The following is a 26,580-nucleotide window of genomic DNA, read 5'->3' on the forward strand; positions in this document are numbered from 1 at the left end:
TTGAAGGGGTTTTCCAGGTGAAAAAAAGGGGAAGGCTCCCTATCAAGCCAAAGAGTTAGTTTATTTAGAGACCTAGTAGGGGTAAGGAACTGTTTACAGAGGAGGAGACCCCAAGAAATATGGGAAGAGGCCACACCAGTAGAAAATGAGGCTTGGGAGGTTGACTGTGGTCATGGCCACATCACAGAGGCCTCATAACATGTTAAAGGATTTGAATTTACCTAACTCTGCTGACGCGGTGCCATGGAGACAAGCAAGGCACCTTTTGTCACTCACAGCTGCAGATGAGCAGGGAAGACTAAATCACATATCAGGATCCTTATTCATTCCTCCCAGTTCTTTCCAGGATCTCCCTTTTGGCAGAGCCTTACTGGACCTTTTTAATCACACATGGACTGCACATCCTTTTTCACTTTTTCTGCCCATCATGTTGTCCTCACATTGTCCCAATCAAGAACCCATAACAAGTGATTGTTTTTGACCTCTGCCCAATAAAGAATGATTTGTTCCTATTTGGTAGTTGGTTATCCTTTGATGTATAGGAACATCAGATGGTAAAATACACCAAATGCATGTTTAACCTCTGAAATGTGAGATAAAAGGCAATATTTTGGGAATTTTAGACAGCAAGGAGGTAGGAAGCCTGTTCCTACGATTTGGTTAAGGTACTGGCACCTAGTCTACCCATCCTTGCTTCTGATCTTCAGCCTGCCTGTGTGGGGAGCCGCTAAGTGGCTCTCCTCCTGATCTGTTCTTCCTTTTAAAGACTTTTCTCCCCCACTTCCCAAATTTAGCCCCTCATTCTCTCCTTAGACTCCCAGGAGTGTCATTTGTTTTCTGATGCCCAACAATGGATTGACTTCCTTTCTTTAATATCCATCCTAGAATGGATTTAAACCTTTGTTGGCTCAGCCTCTAGTAATGAAGTTTATGATGGCAGAGGGTGAAGTTGGAAGTTCATCCTCTTGGTTAAAACAAATAATATGCACATTTGATTGTTACGGGGCTGAACCTCTCTCTTTGTGACTTTGGAAGTAAAATGTACTATAAAGAAATCTCACCTCTTTTTTTTTCTTATGTAGACACTATTATAACAATAAAGGAAGTAAACAAAAATTTTCTCAAATCCCATAGTCATAAAATACAAACTGTCTTTACTTTTTTCCTGTATTCTCTTCTAATCCCTGCCCATATGCAGTGATATTAACTAGATACAGTTTTTAAGTACATTTCTTTTTTATGCCACATGGTCATAGTTCAAGGAAGTAGAAGTGATTGAGATATGGAAGTATCTTGGGTAATAATGGCTTCTTATTTTGATTATTTCCCTTTAGGAAAGACACTGCTGATCCTGTAACATGGAGGATTGCCTTCATACCTCATCTGAGAATCTATCCAAATTGGTCAGCTGGGCCCACAGCCATGGGACCATTTGCAGCCTCATTCCAAACCTGAAACATTTGCTTTCAGAAGGTTCCCATGGGAACCTGACAGCAATGTGGGGCTGCAGTGCCGGCCACGCTTATCACTGGCCACTGACAGCTACTTGCAGAGCTGGCTCCCAAGAAAGGGTCTGTTTCCAGGATAACAGAAGTTTTAACTCTGATAGTCCCAGTATAATTGGAGTGCCCTCTGAGACACAAACTAGCCCTGTTGAAAGGTACCCTGGGAGACCAGTGAAAACGAAGCTAGACTGTAATCGGACCAGAGACTCTTGTGACTTCTCTTATTGCAGTGAACCATCTGAGCTGGATGAAGCTGTTGAAGAATATGAAGATGAAAATACCCTGTTTGACATGGTTTGTGAGTCTTCTGTTACAGATGAGGATAGTGACTTTGAGCCCCAAACCCAGAGGCCCCAAAGCATTGCTCGAAAAAGGCCTGGAATAGTCCCATCTTCTCTCCATTCAAGCTCCCAGGCTCAGATGATTGACGAATGCAGCAATGATGTCATCATTAAGAAAATCAAACAAGAGATTCCCGAAGATTATTATATTGTGGCAAATGCAGAGCTTACCGGAGGGGTAGATGGACCAGCCCTGTCGTTGACACAGATGGCAAAACCCAAGCCTCAGACTCATGCAGGTCCCTCCTGTATAGGCTCTGCTAAGCTGATTCCCCATGTAACATCTGTCATCAGCACAGAGCTGGACCCGCATGGTGTGTCCCCCTCTGTGATGTCCAGACCAGTCGTCCAGAAGACTGCCAGGGTATCTCTGGCTTCACCCAACAGAGGACCCGCTGGTGCCCATGGCACCGGCCAGCAGGTGGCCATGCAGATGCCTGTGAGCACATCCCATCCTAACAAACAGATCAGCATCCCTTTGTCTGCCCTGCAGCTGCCTGGACAGGATGAGCAAGTTGCTTCTGAAGAGTTCCTGTCCCATCTGCCCAGCCAGGTCTCCTCCTGTGAGGTAGCCCTTTCTCCCTCAGTTAACACAGAGCCAGAAGTGAGCTCCAGTCAGCAGCAGCCCCCAGTCGCTCCAACCATAACCACTGAGGCCACAGCACAGTGCATACCAGGTATGGCACATGAGGTGACAGAGTCCCTCATTCACATACATCAGAGGATTCTGCGCCGTCAGCACTCATAGAACTGTTGGCTCAATTTGCTAGAATTCTGGCCTTTATTATTCTCAGAAAGATGGAAATAATGAAATATATTACATCTAGGTGATACTGTAAAGGAAATTTACCTGAATTAAGGCCATCTGTCCAGTTGATGTACCTCAGGGCTGAGAAGACAGCTGTAGGATTGTGCTGTTGATATTGAATGGCTAGGTTTAAGGTTTGTATCTGATCTTTAAGCTGAATTTTCATATAGTAAAAATTATTTCTGAAAAAAAAATTAACACTCTCCTATCATTATCAGGGTATTTGGTTGCCGTTTTGAAGCCGAAATGATGTTGGGTTAGGTATATAATGACAGTAGATGTCATGCTTTTTCAGTATTATTTATTTGAACCAATTTAGCACTTCATTTTAGCTGGTGTGGCAGTTTAAAACAAGTTTTTTTTTAAAAAGCAACAAATATATCTGAAAGAAGTATTTTATCTTTTCTCTCAAAATGTAAAAGAATCAGGTAACTTGCATTTCTGGAATACACGGACCTAACTGGAATGGATTTAGAGGAGATGGGAATAATTATATGAGGCCCCATTTGTAATTCTAACATTCTAATGTTCTGTAATTCTAACATTCAGTATTTATTTAATCTGGGCTATTATTATATAAAGAGATTTGAGTGTCATGCTTTTGGGTTCATGATTCACATCTAATAGGCCAGAAGTAGAAACTTGGAAGGCCTAACCAGACATGCAGAGTATTATACAGAAAGCAGAAATTTGTGGCACATTTTGGTTTCATTTTAATCCCTCTCATAAACTTGTATTTTGGGAAAAGCTTCCTAAAAGCCTGAGGAACCTGTGCTTTTACCCTGGAACTTCTTGAAATTAAGTTGCTTTTGCAAACATGCTTTCCCAATTTTAGTGTCAGCCTTAAGATTCCCAAAGGAAATCTTCAATTTATGATTTTCCTGACACAGTCATGGTATTATTAATAAAATATACAATGAAGATACTCATATCCTGATTCAAAATTATGCTTTTCAGTTTGTTTTTCTTTCTTCTTGAAATGCCAGCTTTATTGAGCTATAATTCATGTACCATAAAATTAGTTCATATAAAGTATGCAATTCACTGTTTTTTGGTATATTCACGGAGTTATATGATCATCATGACTGTCTTATTTCAAAACATTTTCATCACCCCAGAAAGAAACCCCATACCTGTTAGCAATCACTCTTTACCTCCTCCCAGCCCGTCAACCACTAATCTACTTTCTGTCTCTATAGATTTGCATATTCTGCATATTTCATGTAAATTGAATCATAGTAATATGGCCTTTTGTGATGGCTTTCTTGAACTTAGCATAATTTTTTAAGGTTAATCTATGTTGTAGCATCTGTCAGCATTTTTTTTCCTTTTTATTGCCAAATATTATTTCATTGTATGCATATACCATAGTTTGTTTTTCCTTTCATGAGTTGATGGACGTTTAGGTTGTTAACATTTTTGAGCTATGGTAAATAATGCTGCTAATAACAATGGTGTACAAGTTTTTGTATGGACGTATATTTTCATTTCACTTGGGCAACTACCTAGAAGTGGAAGTGCTGGGTCATATGGTAACTCTATGTTTAACTTTCTGAGGAGCTGCCAAACTGTTTTCCAAAGTAGTTTTACCATTTTACAACTTCACCAGCAATTTAAGAAGATTCCTATTTCTCCACATGCTGACTGACACTTGTTATTTTCTGTAAAAAAAAAAAAAATTATCCTGTTGGGTGTGTGAAGTTGTATCTTGTCATAGTTTTGATTTTCATCACCCTAATTAATTTTTTTTTTTTAAAATGTGCTTATTGACCATTTGTATGTCTTCTTTTGAGTAAAGTCCATTCAGATCCTTTGCCCATTTTCTAATTATGTTGTCTTTTGATGGTGAGTTATGAGTCCTTTATATATTCTGGTTGTATGTCTTTTATTAAAATATGATTTGTAAATATTTTATCTCATTCCCTGGACTGTCTCTCTTTCCCTTCCTTCCTTTCTAGTTTTAACTACAGTCACTTAACCACAACACGGTCTTTGGCTAATCTTCACATCATTAGACACAGTGTTATCTTTGTTAGGCTGGTGAAAGTCTTTGTACTGAGAAATCTGACTTTTGATACATATAGGATGTACGTAGTACCTTTTCACTTAAATAGTTGTAAATCTAGTTTATTTATTTGTATACTTCTCCCTTTTTTGGTAACGTAGAAGACTTAGCCTGACAGAGTTTGTTGCATTCTCACTTAATTTATATTTGAGAGTAGAATTCAGAAATGTAATTTGCAAAGTGGTCCAGTGTATAGCTTAGTAAGACTGCGCTTTGTATTGTATATCTTTCCTTGCCTATCCTTGGATTTTCTTGCATCTGCCTAGTGGATGTTTATCCACTAGTATATGTGTAGTGAATGAGGCATTGAGGCTCTTTATTAAACCAAATATGAAAATCTTACTCTAAAAAATTATTTTGGAAAAGAAATCTAACCTGTGTGAAAAAGAAATCACTTTTATCTATTTCGTGTTGTGTAGATTATATTCTCTAAGGATTTTGTCGTCTGTCAGTGAAATTGTGCTTCATAAGATAGATGTAAAAACGGCATGGCTGAGGATAACATATCACAAATACAGTCATGAACTGTGATTTGGTCTTACTCTCTCAAGGAGGATTGGTTTGGCTTGAAGTTGGAACTTCAAGAAAAACAGTATGAAGAACTAACTGGTTATAGGAATTTCCTAAGGAATGATCCTGATGGTTTGATTCATTGTTCTATGGAAGGACATTATATTGTAAGATATTATTAGCTTTAGAGAAACACTATTTGGACTGGAAACATCAGTGGGACAAATAAAAATCTGATTGAGAGTTTTCTTTTGTGAGTGATACACAGTTAACTTATAATTTAACTTTGTTCCAGAAAGCCCAAACTAGGCTTTATTTATTTTTATTTATTTGTGCTTATTTATTTATAGTAGATTATCTTAATTTTAAAGATAGATTTTTTTTTTAAATTGAGAATCCAGCGTGTTCAAATGTACAGGAATGCATATGTACAGATGAATCTTAAGCAGTTAATAGTTTAAAGCATATTTAGGACTAAGCAAGGAAGAAAGGTTCTGAAAGAACCTGAAAGCAAAATTGAGTACTTTTAATTGTTTGTTTTCTGAGGGGGAGATAATTAGGTTTCTTCACTGATTTCCGCTTGGGGGAGGTACTGGGGATTGAACCCGGGACCTGTTGTGTGCTGAGCATGTGCTCTACCACTTAAGGTATACATTTCCCCCTAAAATTGGGTGCTTTTAAAATGGATGTTGTGTAACCTTAAGTCTTTATCAAGTCATTCTAGAAATACTACATGTCTTTGAATAACATTTTTAAAATAAATAATTTGACAAATGACTGTTGAGTCAACCAGAAACAAAGAGAAATTGTTCCATTTTGTTTAGTTTTACTGGTGCGATTTAAATTCTGTCTCCCTAGTAGGAAATCATTCTTATTTCTGTTCAGAACTAAACTCAAAAGTTATAAAATGTTAACAAGGTATGGATAAAATTCTTAATTTTCATATCAACCCTATCATACTGCTCAACGTAAATCTCAGCAAACAGTAATGAGTAAAGAGGGTATGTATTAATACAAGAATTATTGACTATCTCCCAGTGGTTTCAATTCCATTAATTTTAGAGGTTTTTACGTAAATCTGGGGCATTTGTTATAAATTTAAATTTTTATTGCATCGTGATTTGGATTTTTATGTGTATATTTCTTAAATATATACACATACACACAAGCTTCCTTTATGATTTTGTGCAAGGACCTGTTTTATTAATCAGCTCTCTTCCTAGAAGTTTTATTGTAGCAAGCAATCAACTTTTGCTTACCAGATTTTGTAATATATGTTTTTCTTTTGAAAATATACATCTTTTTCTAATAGACTCATGTGCTGTTTATATATTTGAAATATTAACTCATAGTTTGTCATGTATATTGGAAATACATATCCACCTATATTGGGAATACATTTCCCACTTTGACTTTGAAATAATTTTGGTATAATTAATTTTGTTGATGGGATTTTTTGAGGGATGCGTTTTCATAGTTTTTATGAAGGCTGTTCATTCAACCTCTGCTTGTCTATCTGTGTAGTTAGTTGTCATCTTTTCTGCTTTTGGTATTTTGCTTAGGAATTCCTTTCTCTGTCTTGAATCAGGTGACTATTTATCTATATTCTCCTCTGATTCCTTTTTGGTTATCTTCTTTTCTCCCCTTCTGGCTTCTTTCTTTTTTTACCTTTAACTCTACAATCAGACTATATTTGAGGGGGGAACCTCACTTTATTATTTTTGCAGATAGTCAAGTATTCCAGCATCATTTTTTGACTGATTCTCATTCTCCATTGACTTTGATATATGTACCACATTTTTGTGTGTAACTGGGTCTATTTCTGGATTTTCAGTTCTGTTTTTGTATCTTTTTCAGTATCTTTTTTCTTCTAAGTTTTTACTAATTGATTATATTTTATACAAAATAAAATGCATTCAGAGAAAAAGAGGGATGCAGTCTAAAGCATTTAATAGGATACCTTTTTTGAAACCTACACATGTAAAATTGAGTTTGATGAGCTTATAAAAATTAAGTCATATATTCTAGTTATTTGATCTGTGTTGGCACACGTAAACAGTGGTGTTTCTTGTCAGAAATCTGAGTTAAAATAAATTTTGAAAGAGAATTAATTTCTTTATAGTCCAAAGACAAATCTTCATATAAGCTTTTATCCAGGATTCAGATGATGTCTGTAAGTTTCTTTCTTGCCATTTCTCACCTTAGCTTTCTCTGTGTTAACTTCACCTGCAGATAACTTGATCCTTGCATGGCCCCCAAGGTGGTTGCCAAGTGTTGCTGAGATTCAGGTCTAGCAGTAGGTAGAGCCTGTGTCCAAGCCTTCCCACTAAGCCCCGAATCAGTCTTTGAAGCATCAAGCTCTCACCCTAGAAACAGCATTGAGACCAGTCCTACACAGACCGCACAGCTGAGTGTGGGGGTCAGGTGGGAGTATCCTTCCAAGGACATTCTGGCTTCTAATCTTGAAAGGGGTAGCACACCCGAGATACCGACTGCCGTTTGTGTTGAGTGGGTTTGTTGTTGTTGTTGCTGGGTTTTTGAGCATTTAGTTTTCTTTATGTGGGCAGGTAAGAGCTGTTTGTATGTCATTCAAAGACAGGACAATGTTCTAGTGTAGGAGATAGAAATATGTATGAACAAGCATATGTTTGTGCGTTTATATGTGCATATGTATATATACAAATACATGCATGTTATTATTTTATGTATTTCCTTTTTCCACGAGAAATATATGCCTCTTCTTACAAGATGGATCAAGACTAAATTTGGTTTTTTAGCCACACCCTTTCCTGTACCTTCCTGCAGGAAGACCTGAGACGTAAATTCTGAAAGATAAGAGAGGCAAAGTAAAAATTTAGTCTCATTTTGTACCATCGTTTCCCTCCTTATCATAAACAGGTGCTCACCTGAAGGTTGATATGGCAGGCAGCACTGGGCATTGAGACAGTAGAGCCTGGCCACTGGGGAGTCTGGAATCAGACGTGCTGAAGTTGATTCCCAGTCCTGCCTTCTGCTGGCCTTGTGACCTTAGCTAAGTGACTTCATTTCTCTGAGACTCAGTTTCCTCATTTGTAAAGTGATACTAATGTCTGTCTCACAGGATTGTTTGAGGACCAAATGCAAATTATTAGGGGAAGCACTCAAGAGAGTACATGACATATGATAAACATTCAATAAATAGTTTCTACCATTATTAATATTTTCATTATCATCATCATTGCTGCCATTATTAGATTGTGCTCGGTACTCTTTGAGTAGTCAGGTAAATTTCTGATTTTATGCAGCTACATATATTCATCTACTAAAATGTCGTCCATAGACCAGTATCACTTAGGAGCTTATTAGAATTGTAGAATCTCAGACCTCACCCCAGACGCACAGAATCAGCATTTTCATTTTAGCAAGCTCTCCAGGTGATTTGCTTGCATACTTAAGCTTGAGAAGCAGTGATGTGGGAAATGAAGGATCCGCATTAGAGGACACATTGTTATTCCCTCTGGCCACCCAGTGACTTTGAACACTCTTCCTGTATGAGAGAATTCTATCCTTTGTGCATCTGTACTTCCCCATTGGAGAGGCCTCAAACTTGCTTTTCCAAGTTGCATTTCACTGAGGGCACAGTCTTGTGACCTCAGGCTTTGCCAGTCGAATGCACTCACACCAGACTCTAATCAAAGATACCTAGAAGAATCTGTTTTGGCAAATACAGTCCAGTTTCTGGAGGCGGCAGGAATAGCATTCCAGCAGTAGTTCGCCGTTGGAGGCCCAAGCTGGAGTTTGGTGGCTGATTTGTCTGCACCAGAGCAAATCTTTGGTGGGGTCACCTCTATACCTAATACCTGGTGTTTGGGGAAATTTTGTGGCCTTTATTAAATTCTTTTTTTGCCTAAACGAGCAAGACTGACTTTCATTGTTGTAAACAAGAAGCTGAAGAACTATACCTCTAAACCTAGGACAGGTGTTAACCTCTCCTAGATGCTGCATGAAAAATACAATACTTTTCTTTTTGTTACTAGGTTTATATTTTCAGTTAAAATAAACGATATCCCCTTGATGAGTGACCATTGATAGATACAGTATGCCCTATAGTGTGTGCTCTCTTGCTCTGCAAATTGTAAACAACCCATACGATGGTGAGGGGTAGAGACAGCTTCTCCACACACTAATCCTTCTCTCCCTTCCCTAAGGGAGTTTCTGCTGAAATATGTCCATTGTGGGGAGTGAAAGTCTTTGCATGTGATGTCAAAATGTATGCAGGGAGCAAAGGGCCACAGTTCATTATCTTAGAAGATCACACTGATAGCAGTGGGGAAGTGGAACCGTTTTACAGGAAAAATAATTGCAATAATCCAGATGGGAGATGGCAGTAAGTGCTCAAATGAGGCAGCAATAAAGGCATTAGAGAGAAGAAGACAGAGGAAGATGTTTTGAGAATTAGAAAGTACAGACCTTGATAACTTGAGTGTTTGGATTCTTAGGATCTCTATTGCCGTGCTTGTATTCTCTGTCCAAAGGCACAGCCCTGAGTTAGGCAACACCAGAAGGTCTTCAGGACCCAAGTATCTACAATAAAGTCATAATTCTCTGTGTGTGGGTAAAGTAGCAGTTAAGAGTTCTGAAGCATGCCATGACCATTTATTCAAAAGATAATCCGGTGGGAGCCTACAAGTTGCCAAATTCAGGTTGGGTACTGCAGATACAGTAATGAACAAGGCACAAACATGGCTCTTGCTGTCATACTGCCTACGCTCTAGTGGGAGAGAGACACCTCAACTCTTGACCTCTCAAAACATCCTCAGTTTTTTTTAAAAACTGTTTAAAATATTTCCCGAACTAAGATGCTATTAAACTGTGAGAGACTTTGTAAGACTAAATTGGCTGCCTTTAGATAACATATTTATGGAGACTAGGATGATATATGGCTAAAAGTGGTAAAATGAACTATGATAAATGAAAGGCAGGTCTTTCTTCGCTGGAAATTAAAAGTGAAAAGGCTACAGGCATCCTATTCCACATCATAATTTATTTGAGAATTTCTACATACCTAAAAATAACATGAGCCTAGTTAAATTAAAATTGTAATATTGCTTATTTTTGCAGACAACTAGTGATCTATCTTTAAGAATTAAAAATAATTGTTTATTAGTATTCTGAAAGGCAAAAATAGAAAATCAAGCTAATTGCATTTTGTACAAATGCAAAATTTTCTGGGAAGTTACCAGTTTTATGAGCTTTTTTCCCAGTGCTTGCTCTTCCCTTTTAAGTATCATTTGTCTCAATATTTCACAAGCAAATCTTCCCAGCTGACTTTTTATTTCTTTAAAATAAAGGCATTTTCCTATTATTCCAATGAAGTAAACTTTTTTATTGTATTTAAAGTTTATTTACATATAATTGAGACTTCCAGATATGCAAAATGTATCTAAATACAGCAGAATAAAAAGTTGCTGTAATCCTTGGCAAGAAGAAAATGATAAGTTTCTTTCACTGAATTTGGATTTGGCAAAGACTCCTGGGAAGTCAGGAGCCAGTTCAGAATTGAAAAGTCATTGACCTTGATTTTCTAGCCTATATATTCATTCCTTGTGGTCTGAGGAGGTGAAATAATGTACAACCTCTGGGCAGACAAGTCAGTGTCAGAGTACTGCAGTCCTCACTTCAGATGTCATCCCTGTTTCTGTCTTCCTCAGAGAAGCAGCACACTCCCACTCCTCACACATCCAGCTGCCTTACCATCTTGGGTCGCAGCAGGGATGGGTCAAGTGCAGGTGATGCACTGTAGTTTAGGCTCGGCAGTAACTTCTCTTTCAGTCTAGATCTCATTATGTAACTAATGGCTTGTGTTCTCAAGGGTGTATTAGATCCAGAAGAAAAATTTATATAACATAGAAAAATGATGAATTATGCTTCTGTGGCTACAAGGTGATTTCAAGCTGTATTTTAGATGAGAACAGTGATCAGAACTGTAAATCTGACTTAATGATTGATGCATCTTAGTTGGTTTATTGACTTCAGTTGTGATACACATATCAGGCTGATTCTTCAGTACCGCCTTAAAACTATAGGATTGCTTTCCCAGATAAAAACAGTAATTTTACTGCCTTTTTCATTGCTTTTTATTTTTATCAAGGTTATACATGTATGTGGCAATCAATTTTGCTGAACAATAACAGTTTCACCTCAGCTCTCATCACCTCATAATCCCACTCTTCAAAGGAAACTTCTTTTGAGCCTTTCTATTTTCATTCCTTCCAGAATTCTGAACAAACTGTTTATACTGTTTCTTGGTTTTTCTCTTGATTTATCAACTTCAGAAAATATCTACAGGTTCCTTGTTATGAATGATGAGGATTTAACTTATTTTCATGACCCTCCCAATATTTGATTGTTATGCTGTTAAAATACACAAGTAACCAACAGAAAAATTAAAGATAATGAAAGAGGAAATAAATATGCTTTCTCAACCTCAGGGTGAAGACAGTAGTGTCCTTACCCTGCCTTCTACTGTTTTCCCCTCCCTTCTTAACCATCTTCTTCACTTCACAGGGTTGTCAGTTATTTTCCTTTTCCTCTCTGGCCATAACTAAGTCTTTCCTGCTCTCTCCGTAGATGACTGTGAACATTCAAAACCAGTAACACCATATATATTGTTTGAACAGTGAAAATATTGTGCATAGCTATTAGTGTTCTAAGATTGAATTTCTTTCCATCCTAATGAATTTCATGACCTCTGGGACAAGGAAAGGAGAGGGTTCCCAAGGGTTGTGTGGGTAAATGACTTAATCCATGTAAAAGGTTTGGAACAATTCCTGGTACAGAGATTAAGTCCTCAATAAGTATGTCTCAGCATTATTATTATTATTATTGTGTTTCATTGCATCTGAAATATCATTGATTGAAACATGTACCATTATTTTATGTTCCACAGAGAAAGAAAAAACATGCTACCAGTTAAAACTATAATCCCCAGGAATTGTGAGACAAATTTCAGAGATGTTAAAATGTGAAGAAGTGCATCTCACAATCAGTGAAATACGGTGTTATTCTAGTTTGGGGGTTTTGTATGTATGTGTATTTTCCTAAAATTTTGGGTAGCATTTCTTGACAAAAGAACAATGTGTTCTTATCATATCTGTGGTCCCTCCAAGAGTATAGTTTTAGGCCTTCAGTCTTCCTGTTGCAATTTGGACTAGTTGCTTTAACCTAAGCCTCAGGAAACCCTCCCACTCTAAGGTTTCCCCTGGGTTGTATCCACAGTTCCCTAGATTTCTTGTTTCCCTTTACTTTCTTCTTATTTTCCTGGAGTTCATCAAATAAATTCCCAAGAATGGATTGGTGGGAAGTAAATTTTGAGTCTTTAAATTGCTGAAAATTCCTTTCTTCTAACATGATTTTTAGAAGTTTTCCTTTAGTACTCGTTCCTTCTGCAAGGATTATAGTTATAGTAGTCTATCAGATTTCTTTGAGAATTTTAATTTGAAGCATTTAAAAAATTTCTGTCTTTGAATTATCTTTTCTTTCAGTTTTTCTGTTCCTTTTTCTTCATCCTTCTCTTTTATGCTGCTGCTTTTCTTCTGATGCCTAATATAATTGTTCACATTTGAGAACATAGGACAAGAATCTGATGTTGGCTTCTTTTGCAGTTCTGTAAATAGGTTTGCTTCCCCTAGGTCTTTTGCTGAGTGAGAAGTAGGTATTGATAAGCAAGATTCCTTTTACAGAGAGGATGTGGAGAACTGGTGACTGATCAGCAGTCTCCCAGAGACAAGTCTCAGACACCAGCACCCACATTAGAGGCTTCCGTTCTCCCAACATGTTGGGTTCAATTTCCTTAGCAAAATTTGGTCTGAGTAGAGGGCCCTTTTAGGATCTCAAGTATATGGACAGGAATGTATCCCGCTGTGTTTTTGGGCCCCCAAGGTGTGAGGGGGCTAGAGCCAAATATAGGGCCCTTTTCGAATTTTCAGGGGTATAGACAGGATTTTCTCCTGCGAGGTCCCTGTGTCAGCCCGTTTGTGACTGGCTAGGACAGGCTGGAGCTCACTTACAGGGCCTGTTAGAATCTCCAGCCTGACTGAATTTGGTGGGCTTACTTCTGGGGCTCCCACCACAGCCAAGGCACTTCCGGGTCCACAGCCTGAACCAAAGTCTGTGTGCCCGCTTCCTGATGCGTGGGTGGGCGTGGTTCCTGGGTCCCTTGGTGTATAGCGCTAGTGACAGAACCAAAGCCTGGTGGGGCTGTAGCTGAGTCCCTAGAGATACGGAGGTGTTTCTGAATCTGTATCCAGCACCATGGTCAGTGGGTCGGCCACCTAGGTGCAGGCCTGCCTTCTCAGAACAGCCGTCCTCAGTCTTCAGCTGCATCAGGGTTTCACAGTCTCTGATCTGGTCCCACGAAGGCACTTTTGTACGTGAATGGGTGCTGGATCATTGTTGGGGGGGAGATGCAAGTGAGGGGTGTCTTACTTGGCCACCTTGCTGATATCACTCCCCTGAGAAATTTTTTTAAATAACTCAAGTGTTACTTGATTTTTCACCCCTAACTCCATTCAGCAAGAAAAATAAAGAATCTTTGTAATCCTAGAATGTGCTACTTCTGTTAATTTGACTCCAGGGTTTGGGTTAATGACTGTAAGTACATATTCCTTAAAAATAATACTTGAAATTATATTTTATATAATATTTTTAGTCTCTAGAGTGTATTAAGATTTATGTTACAGGTCACTAGCTTTTTAACACCTTCATACTGTTAAAATTAACTGCTGCTAAATTACTTTATGTAATGGACAGTAACCATCTCATTGCTAAGAAAAAAACTTTATTTTCCTGTTTTGCCTGTACTTATAAACATGTAATGGAAAGCCAATCCATACAGAAAAATGCTTTAATTTTTAGTTTATAATAAACTTCTCAAAAATATATTTTGTTATTATCCACTGACCCAATTAGAGAAGTTACCATCCTTCTCTCCATTAGGTTATTACTTCTTGGATGGAATTTAATGAATATTAATAGCCTAACTTAGGAAAGAAGGAGGTAATTTATTAGAGTTTTGTACATTTCCATTTTTATATGTTATCTGTTTTCCTTTGCTTTATGTGCCATACATCTTTTGTTTCAAGTTGATGAGTAATTCCTTTGTGTTTTTTACTGTATTATGCATTTTTAGAAAAAGATGCCTTCACATTTTGATCTTTACTAATTAAAGTATGCAGTCCTATCAATTGACTGTGAATTTATTATTATTTTTTAATGGAGGTACTGGGGATTGAACCCAAGACCTTGTGCATGCTAAGCATGTTCTCTACCACTGAGCTATACCCTCCCCTCCTTGAATGAAAATTTAAAGGAAGAAATGATTTCTAATGAGCAGTTTGTTATAACTATTTCTATTTTGTTATAGCATTTCATCTCTTAAATTCATCAAGTTACCTCATGTATTATGCTTGAGTTTGTTTTCAGTCATTGAAACCATAAAATTTTACTCATGAAAAGTGTTTTTCAAATACTCAGTTCTGACTGACATACTGATGAACTATTAACAAGCAGGGATGATAATTTTACTTGCAAAATCCTCTACAGTAAGCAGAGTCATATGCTGTTAGTTCTCTGATTACTGCATAAAAAATAGCAATTATAATAGCCAGTACTTAAAGAGTGCTTATTATCTCACTAATTAGTTATGGTAACACAGTTCTCACAACTCTGTAAAGTTAGGACTATAATTAGCTCCATTTTGCAGATGAATAAACTAAGGCAAAGAAAGGTTCAACTTGCCCAAGGTCACACAGTAAGAGGGTAGGAGAGCTAAGATGCTGACCTAGGCAGTCTGGTTCCGAAGTTCATGCTGTTAATAAACATGAGGCTCACTTGCTATGGTGATGCTTCTGTTGCACATTTCAGCACCTGCCCTCTTAGCACCTGAAAGGCCTCTTTTAGGACCTGGACCAACTTTGCCTCGGCTTTTTCATTCCTCCAAAACTTGGCAAAAAATTCCACCTTTACTCTTCCTTTTCTAGTCCCAGTCTCCATCTGCTTTTACTGTCTTAATTGTCTCCACAAGGAGGGAATGAAAATTAAAGTGTTTAACAGTTGAGGAGACGTATACAGACATGCCTAAAACAATGTCTACCATGTCAAAGTGCCACATGTATTTTGTTGAAGGTTGAAGCATTATACAAATACTGAAATTTCTATAAAGAAAAATAAGAGATAACTTTCATTTCCTTTGCTTTCTTTAAAGGAAACTTATTTAGGGTGCTGTGTGGAGAACAGTTTGAAAGGAGGCAAGAGTGGACATAGGGGATTCCTGATAGCTAAGAAAGGAATTTCTGTGTCATCAGTGGATAATAAATCCAATCCAAACTCTTATTCAAGTCTTGAAATATATCATTTCAGATGATCAAAAGGAGTATGTCAAAAATAGTAACTTATCCAGACATTACTGTGTTAACAGTTTTCCTCTTGAACATAAAACAAAGCAATACTTCCATAAAAATTAAATCACCTAAGAAAAGTGAAATGTATGGTTAAGACAAAGTGGACTGGACTCTTGGTAATTAAAGAGTAATATTTTTAATTAAAATTTTAAGTTGGAAAGATATATACCAACGTGTATCCAGTGGCTATCTTTGGAGGATGGATTTATGGGCAGTTTTGCTCTCTTCTTTATACCTTTATTTTCTGGGGAAAAGTTGTATATTAAACGTGTTACTTTTATGATAAAATGAATAAAATTATTTTTATTAGGGGAAGTGTGCATAAAGTAATCTTTTCCTTGTGTGACTAGTTACCCTTTAAACCATCTGGTTTTAAACTTGATATTTCTAAATTAGAAGTTTTATACACACACACACACACACTGAGCATATTGAAGGGTGTGTAAACTCACTGAGGTGAAATGTAGTCATGGCTGAATTCCTGAACTGTGCAAGGACTAATTTGTACTTTTGAAAATGATTCAGTATTCAGTAAAATTTTACTTTAGAGTCAGATATTGAAAGCAGTGAAAGAACATGTATAGGTTGATGAAATAATGCCTATTTAACAGTATTCTACGCTGTGTACTGTATATGAGTCATCACGGAATAAACTGAAAAGGGGAGCCATGTTGTGTAAAGCTGTGACTTCATGACTGGAACCGTGGAAAATGTAAATGTCACATCTGTAATAAATCCATGTATCTTCGACTCCTGCCTTCAGTCCAGAAAAGTACGAATGAAAAAACAAGTTCCTTTTGGAAATAGTATATAATGTTTCCTGTATCAAAGTCTGAGAGCAGCAGCTCCCTGTATATTTTACATATTATACCAGCAGCAGATATTTCAGACATATCACAAGGTACTCTTGATTCAGTGTCTCTGGCAGCATAATAAAAAACTGGAGGAGAAATCTCTAGTCTCTAATAAGCAGTATATCAGTGAGCACTGTCAGATACTGTAGAAAATTCCACAACATGATTTATTACATTAATTACAGTCATGTGGGTTTCATGCTGCTAAGCTTGAAAATGCAGCCACATTCTGAAGTTGATTTAAGAATATATTTTGGCCAAGACGAAAGTGCTCCTTGTTGTGATTAATACAGTACAATATTTATTCTCTTGTTCTACTCTTCTTTTGCCTTTGGAATGCTTAATTTCTTTTCTGTTACTTGAAATGAAGTTTGAGATTTGAGAAGCTTCATCTAGTTTTTTATTCATTCTTGTCATCTGGCTTCCCTTTTTCCTTTTGTGTCTTCTTACTTGTTGCCGAATGTTGCGTCTCCTCTATATGAGATGCCTGTTTGAATCTACTCCCTTCTAAGCAAATGTGGCTAGCCTTGAGCCGTCCCTTGCTAGCAGGGCTGCCCTCAAGGCTTACTAGCTTGCACCAGGAATGCTACCTCCTTTTGAGTGGAAGGAGCTTTGACAGAAACCCTCATTAGCTTCATTTAATTAAAAAAGCATTCTTATAGAGAGAATTCCATGATTATTCCTTTGTTTAGCACTGTACTGAATTCATAGAGTCACATAATGTCTCTTCTTATGGTGGCACAATAAGCTTGTCAAATCACAAGATTCTAGGTCATGGGGAACGGAAGGTCTCCTAAGAGCTGTTTAGATATAGACATTAACTCCAGTTGTGTCCGTATGTCCATGACAGGGTATGTTCAGTTTTGCACAAATGCCCAACATTGGTTGCCTTTATAGGTCCAGCTTGGAAGAAGTAGTAAATATTTGCTACAAATTAAAACATCAGTAGAGTAAGACTCATATGAGGTAGGAAGACTTTGATTTAGTGGATTGGAACACGTTTCTAAGAAGCAATATGTATAAAGAGTTGAATTTTGATGATTCATGTGCCCAACAATAAGCTAAGTGATTTACTTTACTACCTTATTCAATTCTCGTACAGCTCTTAAGAAATAGGAACAGTCATTATACCCATTTTACAGTTGAAGAAACCAAGGCATAAGTTTAAAAACTTACACAGATTCATAGACAGTTAAGCAGCAGAGCTGGGAACTGGACCTGGGCATCCATACTGGCAAAGCTGGAGCTGTTTGCTACACTATCTTTGTCAAGTACCCTGAAAAGGGACCAGGCGAGATCAGATTTTAAAAAATGCTCTGGGCAATTTGGGAAACAGTATTTGAACTTAATAGAGTCATCTTGAAAGCAAAGGTTTCAATCCATTGAGTTTAAGAGGGAAATAATTCTTTAACTTACTTATTATTTTGTTGAATAACAGTATCGGTTAGTCCAGTATATTTTATCATGGTATTTTTTGCTAAAGCAGAAGCAACCTAAACATTTATTATTTACGAAGCAACCGTTCTGCCTGGGAAATAAAAACATTCAGATGAGAAAATCTGCCATCCCAGCAGTGTGGCAGCTGCTGTAACTGAGGCTTGGGTTCAAGCTTATTTGAAGGAAAGAGAGTCATTTTCTAGGCCTTCTAGGTAAAAGAGAGAAAGCTCTGTTTTTCAAAGCATGGACTATTAGAACTGCTTATCTTAAAATCATCTGAGAATGTGTTTAAAATAGAGACTCCTGCACCCTGTTAGCCATTACTTAGTTCCTTGTCATGAGGATCTGCAAGGTCAGTGCCTAGTCTCCTTTACACGTGCAACATCTCACCCACCTTCCAACAAACACAACGAACACTTTGGCCTGATGTAATTGATATATGGAGACAACAGTGAATATGGGTGAGAAAGAGACAGTTTTTGCCTGCACTTTATTTATTTAGTAAAAACTGGCATTTTTTTTTTGTGCTCTACTTTTATTTGTAAATCTTTATCAAGGAGAGAATTCTTCAGAGGTTCTAGAATTACATGACATACAGCCAGGCGAAATGAGCAGATGACTAATATTTATTTAAGTGATTTCTGCTTCAGTGAAAAATACTATCAAAAATCATACTGGACTAACTGGTACTACTGTGCTAAATTTTCGTGCTCCTGAATGTGTATGTAAGAAAGTGTTTACTCCCACTGTTGGAAAAGATTAACTGAGCATAAAAATAATTTGCTGGTTAGAAAGCTATAATAGCATACAAGTCTGGCTTCAATTAGTGATGTTAACAGTCCTAGAAAATAGCCTGCATTTTAAAATTTTAGGCAAAAACATTAAAATGTATGAATTGGGTATTTAAAAGAGAAATAAGACACTGAACTTTTTAATACATTTCATGGTAGTTACAAAGTTATCTCAATTTGTTTTCCACCTTTAAAGCAAATACACCTCACTATTTTTTTCAATAAATCTGCAACGTTTAGAAGCTATTGCCATTTTCAAAAAAATGAAACATGCATGTTGGCAAATGAGTATTATAACCCCTGACAAATGAAATTGAAGTAGGCCTATTTCCTAAGGTTACCAACCAGGGAGTATTTTCTTATAAATACTGAGATCATTTTCCTTGAACATGCAAAGAGTCGTAAGAAAATTAATTTCAAATGAATGCATGTGTGGAAGAAGTAAGCACCTAATAGACAGCACCATAATGTCGGTATAATCTCTTTTTAACGTGGAGGTCAGGATTGGGGAGAGCTTGATTTTCTGGATTTATTGATTCTAGTGTGGACTTCTGTTAGGGTATTATTTGTTTTTTCCTTATCCTGATATTAAGATAAAAGATACTGTCTTACAGCAATTTGTGTGACAGCTGATAGGTCCTTATTTGCTAAGGGATTAGCCCTGGGAAAAACTTCCAGTGGCCTTATAAGGCATTTCATTAATATAGACATTCGCCTCACCTGCCCTGACCACAGCTGCCTCTGAAGAGCCTTACTAGGGATAAGGTGGCTATGAGATTCTGATTGTGAGCCCTAAAATTTAATTTTATGTCACTGATTTTTATTTTTAGTGCTTTCTAAATGCAGTGAGCGTGGTTGGTCTAAAGTAGATTGTGTTAATTTGGTGTTAATTTAGTTGACAAATGTTCATTGAATGCTACTACTCAAGTGCTTTTTCAGACCCTGGGAATAGAGCAGTGAAGTACTGGTTCTTATGGCGCTCACAGCCCACCTGGGCAGAGACAGATGCTAGACAAATTATCATGTAAATATATAGTATGTCAGATAGTAACAGGTGTATGGAAGAAAGTAACAGGCTAAGGAGAGTTAAGAATGTCAGATGGAGAAATGGGGTGTGGATTTATTTATTCCTAAGTAATTTCTTCAAATGTTTGACATTTGGAGGTTCTTTGCACTTAGCATATTCAGTCTCCTCTCCTGGTGTTTGTCTTTATAATTCCTATATGAGACCCTCCACACGGCCATCCCTCTGGCCTGGCTTACTCCCCACCCCAGCCCTTCTCCCTCCCCAAGCCAGGATTGGAGGGTGTTTCACAGTCCTCATGAGCACAAGCCTTCCCGTCCCTTTCCCTTTGCTCACGCAGTTGCTCAAGAGCAGGAATGCCCTAGCCTCCTGTTCTGCTTAACCAAATGGTACCTGTCCTTCCATACCCAACCAAGTCCCCGTTCCCCCATGGAGCAGAGCTCTAACACAGCTCACACTGTTTATGACTTCTCTTTCTCTCTCTTTTGTTTCTGAATCCCTATAGGACCTGGAGCCCATGCCACAAACCCACTGCCTAGTTACACAGCCGTGGATGGTCTTCTTAATTAGTATTATCTGTGTTAGTCATCTCTTCTAGCTGTGATGTCGTCTCTGTAACCATCAGGGACTTGCCTTTGACTACACCCCACAATTCTTGAAATGCAAAGAGGGCACAGTGGGTACTCACAAAAAAAATGTGGATTAAATATTCAGTCTAGCTGCAGCCTCATAAATATAAATCTACTCACCAGCTTTTTATTTTTCACTTTTTAAATTTAAAGTACATTCTTACTTAATAAGCTCATGGACTTAAACCATTCACTGGTTTACCAAGAGAATTTGAACATCACTTCTCTATCAAGAAAAGATAAAATACTCGTCTTAAGTGAAAATTATAAAGGAGTTAAACACCAGGAAATGTTTCTTATGGCTTCAGATGTATTACTTTAATAAAATCATAAAAGGAATGGGATAGCTAAGTTTATTTTTTGGTTAAATTGAGTGCCAGAGCAATAGAAGCAAGTGGGTCTGAATTTAAATCTAACATAAATCTCCTCAGATGAAATGAGAACACAAGATGCTGCACTAATTATGTGTTTCTCCCTGCCATCTCCTAACAAGGGAGGGAATAATTGGATTAATGGGGTGTGGAGACTATGTAAATACGTACAGAAAAGCTGCCTGTGTAAAAACTTCTCTCAGGCTCTTGGCAAGAGTCCCTGGGTCAGTGCTGAGGCTCCTCTGGGGCCCCATCCAGGAACTCAGTAACCTAAAACTTTTCAGCTTGTTGGCTACATTTGCCTAAGATCTATTTCACTACACTAGGTTTATGGGATGGCTTCTTTTGAGAAACTTAGAGTAAGTTTTAGTAATAAATATTGTGAGTCTTGTGGCTTGTGCAGGCAAGAAGTGACCATCTATTATTCAAAGAGCCAAGGTCACGCATACCTTCTCCGTACAGAGTTTATCCACCCTCCCTACTTACAATCAAAACCATACTAGTAATGCAATAGCAGCAAACTCCCCTAAAATATAGCCCAACAAGGTATGGTATGGGTTGAAAAGAAATAATATAAACTGAAGGTCTGGGGGGAAAGCAGACCTTTTTAAAGTGCGGTTTTGAAAGCCATGCATGTCCAGAAGCTCACACTTTTTATATCATACTCGGGTCAAAGCTTGAGATGTTCAGTTGTTCAGAATATATGTGGAGGATCTATGGATTTAAAATTCTTTTAACAGTAACTATTTGGGCAAATTTCATACCCAGTCTTCATTTGGTAGCTGTGGTGTGCTGGGACATATGCTGGGTACTCAGGACTCACAGACGATAAATACATGAAAAGTACTTAATAAATGGGGCATAGAGACTATACAAATAAGTATAGAAAAACTATCTCCTTTAAAACTTTATACCTTTTTTCTTTTGGGGGGTTTGGTTGGGAAGTGAGATGGTAAGGGAGTGGTTGACTTGGATATTCCCTTGTTCCCTCTAACTCTGACCTGCTTCCATCAGGGGGGTTCAGATTATAGATCATTTTATGTCTGGGGATGTTTTCCAGCAGATCATCCAGATGTGAACTCAGCCCTCCTTACATTAAGCAGAGTTGACTGAAGATTTTCTTAGCATGGGAGAAGATAGATTTATGTCATAATAAAGCAGTATACATCTGACCATGTAGTTTTCTGAAGAACAACTGGTTTTCTTAGGATTAAGTATGTAGTCATGAATAATCACTTCCTAGGTGAGGCCCAGCAGGGTCTGACTTGCGGGTTTTCAAATCTCTCTTCATACCACTCTCCCTTTTAGTCACTTCAAGCCAGGCCCACTGACGTCTTTCAGTTTCCCAAACTCAAGTTTCCATTGTAGGAACTTCTCATGCGCTGTTCCCTCTACTCTTCCTCCTGTAGTTTGTATGACTGGCTTCTCATTTTTAGGTCTCAACTAAAAGGGCTTTTTAGAGGGTCCTCCCTGGAACATCCATCACTTACTCTTCCTCACGGTACTCTGTTATTTTTCTTCATAGCATTTGGGTCAGTTTGTCTAAGATTTACGTGTGTTACTGTCTGTTTCCCTCACTGTATGATAAATTCCACAATAGCAGGGACTGTTTACATTGAACTCATCCCTTTAGACTCAGTTTACTTAATTTCAAACATGTTTTAGTTACTCACTAAGTGTGCTCTAATGGGTGAATGAGGTGGGCACTCAGGACTTGACAGATCAGATGCAGAAGGCAGAGAGAGCAGGTATGAAGGACAGTACTCAGATTTCAGGCTTGGGCAGTTGGGTAGGTGGTGGAGGCATTGACTGGGTGGACGAGAGCAGGTTTGTGGGGACGTGGCCTACATTACATTTTAAGTCGAGTTACATGTATTGATTAGGCTGTTAGGTGCGTCAGGTTCATGGGAACCATAGGAAACATGATTCTGAGGCCTGCTCGTTCACCATCTGTAGGACTTCATTTCTAGTTTTTAAATACCTGATCTGCTTAGAGAAAGTTTTGCGTATTTGGGGCTGCCACCTTGTTGTCTCCATGAAGTTTTCTAGGGCTCTGGGATTTTACCGACATTCAATTTTTAAAATTTGTTATTAATCACAATTTTCTTAATATAATAAACAGTTTTGCTCATTTCAGTGCATTTTTTTCATTAATAACAATGACTTATTCGGTTTGCCTGCTGAACCATATGCATACTTCTCTTAAGAAAATTGAAAGTGATCTTCATCTTAATTTTATTTGTGTTGAAAACAATTTTTGTCGCTATTTAGAATGCAAGTTCTATTTCTTACCACATGTATTCAAACAAAATTTAATGAAGTTTGACTGCTGAGTTTTCGACGAACACCAGAATCTTTAGGAATGTACCCTTTCTTCATAGAGTAGATTTTGTGTGATCAGAAAGCATTCAGTGAACATTTATGGTGTCCCTATTAAGTGAAAGGCTCCAAGTTAGAGACTAGAAGTTGCAGCAGTCTCGTTCAAATACAAAGAGCTGGGTCAGAATTCCGACTTCTTTTCGAAGTCACTTCAAAACAAAAAAGAAACAGAAACAAACATTTTCTCAGATAAAACTAGAGATCTTCTGCTAGAACCACAGTATATAAAGAAAGACTGCCAAATGCAGTGATGAAACAGGGATTTAGATACAACACGAAGAGACATGCGACTGTAGATCTCAGATGGAGCTGTGAGATGTCAGTTTTCCACTGAGGTGGGACATGCTGAGTGGTGAAATGAACACTTTTGAAAAACTGAGATAGGGAGTTTGGGTTGGTGGTCAGAGCTTCCCCGTATCCTGTTTGACACTAGAGAGCAGCAGAGGAAGCAGGACCAAAGAAAAGAAACACGTACACACTTGCCATATTTGTGGGAAGTCATGAGAAAGCACTGGAGAAACACTGGAATTTATGGCTTGAAAGGGCACACTGTGTACCAGAAAAAAGATGGATGCACAGTGATCAACACTGAAATATAGCCTGGTAAAGTTATAGCCCTTCACAGATAAAGAAATAATCATCTAGCTGTCCAGACCCTCCCTACCCCCTCAGATGCAATCAGGAGACCTGTGAGGGAGAAAGATTATGCTGACCATTGACTTCTCTACAACCACAGTCACCACTGGGTGGCTGTCTTAAGAAAAATATGTTGGTGCCTACCTTAGTATTTATACCAAAATTAATTCAAATGATTAAATATTTAAATATTAAAAATGAAATTAAGAATGCTTTAGCAGAAGACGTAAAAGAATTGTTTTATGGTTTCATAGTGGGGAAGACATTTCTAAGTGTAGCACAAAATATAAAAAACATTTTAAAAAACAGATAAATTCAGTCCCATAAATGTAGCAGAGTCACAAATACAAAAGGCAAACTAAAAACAAAAGGTACATACACATGCATGTATACACATCTTTATATATGTCACAAAGGGCTGAATATACTAATAATAAGGCAAAATATATCTAGAGCTCCTATAAATCAATCTTTTAGAAAATGGACAAAGGACAAAAAGAATTCACAAGAAGAAAATGAGAAAAATATAGGAGGCTAGTAAGTATTTGAAAAATGTGAAGTGTCATTTATCATAAAAAATGAAAATAAAAGCATAGTGTAAATTTACCAATTAAATAAGCAAAGATAAGCTTGATAATACATTATATTCTAGGAAGATATAATGAAAGTAGCTCTCTTGTATCTTGTCATGGAAGTTAAATTGGCACAACATACATACAAGGCAGTAGCAGTGTAGCACTTCTGCAAGTTTATTCTGTGTATATACTGGCTCATGTATAGGAAATGTCACGTATACAAGAATACCCAGTACAGTGTTTACAGTAGCAACAGGATGGAAATAATGCAAATGTCCATCAGCAGGGAATTAGATGTATCCATATAAAATACTTCACAGCTATTAGAAAGATTGAAGCAACTGTGTATGTAATGATCTGGAGCTCTCTCTAATACACTGTTAATGGTAAAAAGCAGAGTGCAGAATAGGATGCATAGTATATTCCTTTTTTGAAAGGAAAAGAATGTGTATGTATGCATAGAAAATCCCCAGAATTATACCCAATAAATTGGTAACGTTGGTTGCCATGTAGAGGGAAATGTGGTGACAAGGAGGTGGGATGGGAGGGTGAATTACTTTTACTCTAGACTTTTTTTGTATTTTTAGATAACTGTAACGTATGCTATATTGCTTATTCAAATTTTATTACTTAAATCGAAAGGACCAAACTCTATACAAAAAAATTACTCTTAATGCCTACTAGATGGATGTTCTAGTAGGTGACAGATTGAAATGTGAAGACTAATAAAACACTAAAGCTTTTGGAAGAAATAGATCTTTCATGACCTTGGAGTGAGCAAAATGTCTTAAACAGGATGCAAAAAGCATGAATCATAAAGGGAAAAGTTGATAATTGGACTACATTATCCATTCTCTTGTTCATTAAAAGACACCAACCATTAAGAAAGTGAAAGGACAAGCCACGAACTTGGAGAAGATATTTGCAGTGTATTTATCTGACAAAGACTCATATGCAGAATATGTTAAAACCTCCTACGAATAGTAAAGAGCAGACAATCTGTTAGAAAATGACTTTAACAGACGCTACACAAAAGAGAATGTCCAAATGGCCAGTCAACCCATGATGAGCTTCATTAGTCATGAGAGAAATGAAATGTAACACCACAATGCAGTAGCATTACACACCCACCAGAATGGCTAAAATGAAAAAAGACTAATGTCGCTTAGTGTTGCTGAAGATATGGAGCAACCTGAACTCTCACAGTCGTGATGGAGAAAGCAAATTGGTACAACCACTTTGGAAACTTGGTTGTTAGTCTTTATTACAGCTAAACGTGTGATTTCCTATGACCCAGCAATTCTGATTCTAAGTGTACACCCAACAAAAATGCATCCACATGGCCACCGAAAGATACCTGCTAGAATGTTCATAACAGTTTTATGGGAAATAACTCAAACCTGAAAACTACGTAAATGTGCAAAAAATGAAAAAATAAGTTGTGATATATTCACGCAATGGAATGTTACACAGCAATGGGGATAAATTATCTACAACTACATAATAATATGGATGAAACTTCCAACATAATGTTGAGGAAAAGAAGCCAGACACAAAAGAGTTTATCCTCTTAAGAATTCATTCATATGAGTTATAACAATAGTCCAGAGAAACCTATGCTGTTTCAAGTCAGAATAGCTGTTATTCTTGGTGGGAAGGAATAACCAGAAGAAGGGGCCATGAGGAAGGTTTCTGAGGTGCCAGTAATACTCTTTGTCTTGATCTGAGCATGGGATTCAGTTTGTGAAAATTAATTGCATGCACTTAATAACTGATGTACTTTATTGCACACATGTTATACCTAACAAAAAGTTTTTAAAAGAAAATGGATCAGAAAATTTTCTAAAACTAGAGGTAAATGCAAGAAAGTTATAATAGTTCTATATTTTATTATCAGTATTCCCTGGTTTTATTTGATTTTGTAATTAGCTTAAAATGTATTACTATTACTTGACTTTAAATCCGTTTACTTCCCCCATTCATGCAAAATGAATGAGAATTTCTCTACCCTTCCAGCCTCTTCTTGTGGTGCATTCCAGGCTATTAGAAAAGAACATGATAATGTGACACTCTTTTTAAAATTTATTTTCCTGCAGATGGAATGGTTCTACAGTTATACACTCAATTCTGTTGTTGGGCAGTGGTGGGGTTGCATACCACCAAGAAATTCTCTGATACCAGCTGGGTGTCCTAAATTCAACTCAGTCCTGATACTG

The 26,580-nt window shown here is 37.4% G+C and overlaps 2 protein-coding genes across 7 annotated transcripts in view; both read left to right on the forward strand.

Annotated features, from left to right (window-relative positions):
• Positions 1–26,580, forward strand: part of KIAA1958 (KIAA1958 ortholog) — a 160,629-nt gene that overhangs the window by 52,455 nt on the left and 81,594 nt on the right. For all 6 annotated transcript variants that reach the window (XR_012072196.1, XR_012072195.1, XR_012072197.1 and 3 more), the window contains exon 2: positions 1,335–2,523. Coding sequence is in view for 3 of the 6 variants with exons in the window: in XM_072959938.1 (XP_072816039.1) it covers positions 1,359–2,523 (1,165 nt within the window). In the remaining 3 variants the exon portion in view is untranslated. The remainder of the gene's footprint in view (positions 1–1,334; positions 2,524–26,580) is intronic.
• SLC31A2 (solute carrier family 31 member 2) overlaps positions 1–26,580 on the forward strand; it is a 445,176-nt gene that overhangs the window by 52,029 nt on the left and 366,567 nt on the right. The window lies entirely within an intron of this gene.

The sequence above is a fragment of the Vicugna pacos genome, chromosome 4 (assembly GCF_048564905.1).
Source record: "Vicugna pacos chromosome 4, VicPac4, whole genome shotgun sequence".
Lineage (NCBI taxonomy): Eukaryota > Metazoa > Chordata > Mammalia > Artiodactyla > Camelidae > Vicugna > Vicugna pacos.